Here is a 3,934-nt window from a genome sequence, read left to right on the forward strand (position 1 = left end):
CACACACACACACACACACACACACACACACACACACACACGGTATTTGTTTCGTCCTGCTCTTCAGCTCTACAGAATCTAAACTTTTTGTTTAATAAGCTCTGTCTGCTGCCTCCTCTTCCTCCTCCTACTCTTCCTCCTCCTTCTCCTCCTCTAGAATCTTCCTTCCTGTCTGATTTGGACTCTTTACGGCAACAGGAAGTGACATCAGGTTTGTATCTTTTTTTCATTCAACCAAACCTGCGCCCCCCTCGTACCACGAAGCAGGATTAACGTGTTTTCGGGGGGGTTTGGGTTGTCAGTGACTCAGAGCCGGTTCAGGTCTTTGCTGGGCCTGTTGCCATGGTAACTGGTGCTGATGCTGGACTTGGTATTTGTAGTGAGTTCACTCAGAGGCAGCTGGAGTCCTGAACATGTTAAACCTGCTTTGTTGTAAAAACACCTGCTGTTTCCTTATTGTTACTGGCCCCGCCCACAAGCAGTGATGTCACATTATTGGGCCGTTTCCACGAACCAGGATAGGATTTTCTGAACTAAGTAAATCTATTAGTTAGCCTGGTTTGGACTAACTAACCAGAGCTTACCTGTTGAGACAGGTGAGGCTCTACTTCCTGTTTCTCTCCTTTTTATGATGATATTGTTTTCTCTGAACAGGTGAAGAGATGAAGGATGAAGAGGAGAAGAAAGGTAAATTTTTCTCACCTGTGTTTACCTGTGTTCACCTGTTCTCAACTGTTCTCACCTGTGTTCACCTGTTCTCAACTGTTCTCACCTTTGTTCACCTGTTCTCAACTGTTCTCACCTGTGTTCACCTGTTCTTACCTGTGTTCACCTGTGTTCACTTGTTCTTACCTGTGTTCACCTGTGTTCACTGGTTCTCACCTGTGTTCACCTGGGTTCACCTGTTCTTACCTGTGTTCACCTGTGTTCACTGGTTCTCACCTGTGTTCACCTGTGTTGACCTGTTTTGACCTGTTCTTACCTGTGTTCACCTGTATTGACCTGTTTTGACCTGTTCTTACCTGTGTTCACCTGTTCTTATCTGTGTTCACCTGTTCTTATCTGTGTTCACCTGTTCTTATCTGTGTTCACCTGTTCTCAACTGTTCTCACCTGTGTTCACCTGTTCTCACCTGTGTTCACCTGTGTTGACCTGTTTTGACCTGTTCTTACCTGTGTTCACCTGTTCTCACCTGTGTTCACCTGTTTTGACCTGTTCTTACCTGTGCTCAACTGTTCTCACCTGTGTTCACCTGTTCTCATCCGTGTTCACCTGTTCTCACCTGTGTTCACCTGTTCTCATCTGTTCTCAACTGTTCTCACCTGTGTTGACCTGTGTTCAGCTGTTCTCACCTGTGTTCACCTGTTCTCACCTGTGATCACCTGTTCTCACCTGTGTTCACCTGTTCTCACCTGTGATCACCTGTTCTCACCTGTGTTCACCTGTTCCCAACTGTTCTCACCTGTGTTCACCTGTTCTCACCTGTGTTTACCTTTTCTCATCTGTGTTCACCTGTTCTCACCTGTGATCACCTGTTCTCACCTGTGTTCACCTGTTCTCAACTGTTGTCACCTGTGTTCACCTGTTCTCAACTGTTCTCACCTGTGTTGACCTATGTTCACCTGTTCTCACCTGTGTTGACCTGTGTTCAGCTGTTCTCACCTGTGTTTGCTTTCAGAGGTGAAGGACTACAGGTACTATCTGAGGATGTGGGCGAAAGAGAAGGAGCCCAAAAAAGAAACGATCAAAGACTTGCCGAGGATGAACCAGGTGAAGTGTGGCGCAGGTTAACAGGTGCAGGTGAGAGTGACAGGTGTGTTTACAGGTGTGTGTGTGTGTGTGTGTGTGTGTGTGCAGGAGCAGTTCATTGAGTTCTGTAAGACTCTCTACAACATGTTCAGCGAGGAGCCATCGGAGCAGGAGCTCTACCACGCCATCGCCACCGTCGCCAGCCTGCTGCTGCGCATCGGAGAGGTCGGCAAGAAGTTCGGCAACGGCGGCAAGAAGCCGGAGACCCAGGCCCCGCCCACTTGCCCGCAGCAGGAGGAGGGGGCGTCGGCCGAGGCGCAGCTGTGCCAGGCCCTCGCCGACGCCCAGCTGGAGCCGCCGGCGCCGCCGCGGACGCCCGACGAGGAAGCCAAAGACGACACGTCGGTGTCGTCGTACTCGGTGGTGAGCGCCAGCTCGCTGCCGTGCGAGGACATGGCCGACGACGCCGTGCTGATCGGTGGCGAGCAGAGGCAGGGCAGCACGCTCGACCTCGACTGGTCCATCACCTTCGAGCAGGTGCTGGCGTCGCTGCTGACGGAGCCGGCGCTCGTCGRGTACTTCGAGAGGAAGACGGACATTCAGGCCAAGATGGCCGCCTGTAAGGCGCAGAGGGCCGTCGAGCGCCAGATAAGCTCCGCCTCCGAACAGGAACTCGCCCAAAATTCCATTTGATCACGTGTTTCTACCTCACCCCTTACAAGTAATTGATCGTCCAATCATGTGGTCAGCGTGTCTGATGATGTCGTTCTGATAGAGACTCTGATTGGCTGGTTGGTCCGACACAATGAAGAAGATCACTAACCTGTTACATCATCCTCATCATCACTAAGCAACTTCTTGCAGGGGTTTCACAGTAAAAGCTTCAAAAACAATTGATCTGTGGGCTTTTATTGTGAAACAGAAGCAGGAATTATCACAGTATTTGTTCTTGATTCTGAGTTCTGACCCAGTTTCTTTGATTCGATTGTTGATCTGTCAACAGGTGGACAGGTAACACACCTGCACCACACCCTCAGTCAGCTGATTTACATCCTTTTGTATTTGATTTTAAGAACGTAATGACTGAAAAAAAAAAAAAAACAAGCTCAGTGTTTATTCAGCCTTTTATTTTGAAGAACTTTGTTCTGCTTCCTGTTTCTAATCTGTTTACGCTTGTCATCACTGTTTATTTGTCTGCTTTTAATCCTGTCATTGATCAATTATTGATCTGTAGTCTGAWGTTCTAATAAAAACTGATCTTACAACAGAAATCTTCCTCTGTGRTGTCACTTTGTTTGTTTTATGCTTTGTTTACCTTAAACCTCTTATGACTGTTGTAACAGAAAACATGACGCAGCATTTTTTGTGGCCTCTTATGTTCAATCACAAACTTAAAACAAACACTCAAGTAGGTAAGCAAATCTATATGACTTGTTTTACTTACGTTTAATGCAGATTTTTTGTTATTCATGAGGAGGAAGTTCTTTCCAGCCGGCAGGGGGCGCGCTTAATCCACGTTGTGAYGTCCAAGCGTGACGTCAGCTTCAGGCGTCAGCTTTTAAACAGACCCGCGAAAAAAACAGCTGAAACAACCCACAGAAGCCGTCGTAGTTCGACATGGGTCAAGAATTTCATGTTGTCAGGTGCTTCGGCTGTGAGAGCTTTCAAGTYCAACAGGTAACACACACCCGCAACACCGGAGCTAACGCAGCTAACGGCTAATGCTGCYAATGGCTAAACCTAGCTGCTAACGCTAACTTGGTGCTTATATTTAAGTCTGTTGTGCTTATATTGATCTGCATAAATCATCCTGCTGATGTTTGTAAGATAAAACTTGATGAGTGTCTGCTTTCTGATTTTAAAAAAAGAGTCTGTTTGTTAGTTTTTATTCATGGAAAAAAAGTTTGTTTTTGTAGAGTAGCGTCCCCTGCTGGTAAATAATAATTGCTACAGGAAGGACTGTTTTATCACAAAAAAAAATTACGAACAAATGATGAAAATATATATTTTTTTGTATTTTGGTTAATATTAAATTCAAGATGACACTAAGACCTGGTTCTGGGTTTTGTCTGCCAGGTGAAAAAGGTAAAGAAGTGGACCTGTAAGCTGTGTGGAGAGAAACAGACTCTGCTGAAGGTCAGAATCAAACTCATTGATCAGATGAACACGTCATTGATATGGGGGC

General features: G+C 46.5%; 2 protein-coding genes across 5 annotated transcripts in view; both read left to right on the forward strand.

Annotated features, from left to right (window-relative positions):
* Positions 1-3,020, forward strand: part of tbc1d9b (TBC1 domain family member 9b) — a gene marked incomplete in the record, with an annotated part of 17,785 nt that extends 14,765 nt beyond the window's left edge. Inside the window, 4 exon segments of the mRNA XM_014029536.1 lie at positions 158-211; positions 655-687; positions 1,679-1,770; positions 1,858-3,020. Of these exon segments, the coding sequence (XP_013884990.1) occupies positions 158-211; positions 655-687; positions 1,679-1,770; positions 1,858-2,442 (764 nt within the window).
* Positions 3,021-3,290: 270 nt separating this feature from the next.
* Positions 3,291-3,934, forward strand: part of mrnip (MRN complex interacting protein) — a 2,177-nt gene continuing 1,533 nt past the window's right edge. For 2 of the 4 annotated variants that reach the window (XM_014029542.1, XM_014029543.1), the window contains exons 1-2: positions 3,292-3,426; positions 3,826-3,885. In XM_014029542.1, the coding sequence (XP_013884996.1) occupies positions 3,367-3,426; positions 3,826-3,885 (120 nt within the window). In that variant the 5' untranslated portion in view covers positions 3,292-3,366. Of the gene's footprint in view, positions 3,427-3,825; positions 3,886-3,934 lie in introns of all 4 variants that reach the window. The other 2 variants (XM_014029544.1, XM_014029541.1) reach the window with 2 other exon arrangements.

Source organism: Austrofundulus limnaeus, unplaced genomic scaffold (assembly GCF_001266775.1).
Source record: "Austrofundulus limnaeus strain Quisiro unplaced genomic scaffold, Austrofundulus_limnaeus-1.0 Scaffold919, whole genome shotgun sequence".
NCBI lineage: Eukaryota > Metazoa > Chordata > Actinopteri > Cyprinodontiformes > Rivulidae > Austrofundulus > Austrofundulus limnaeus.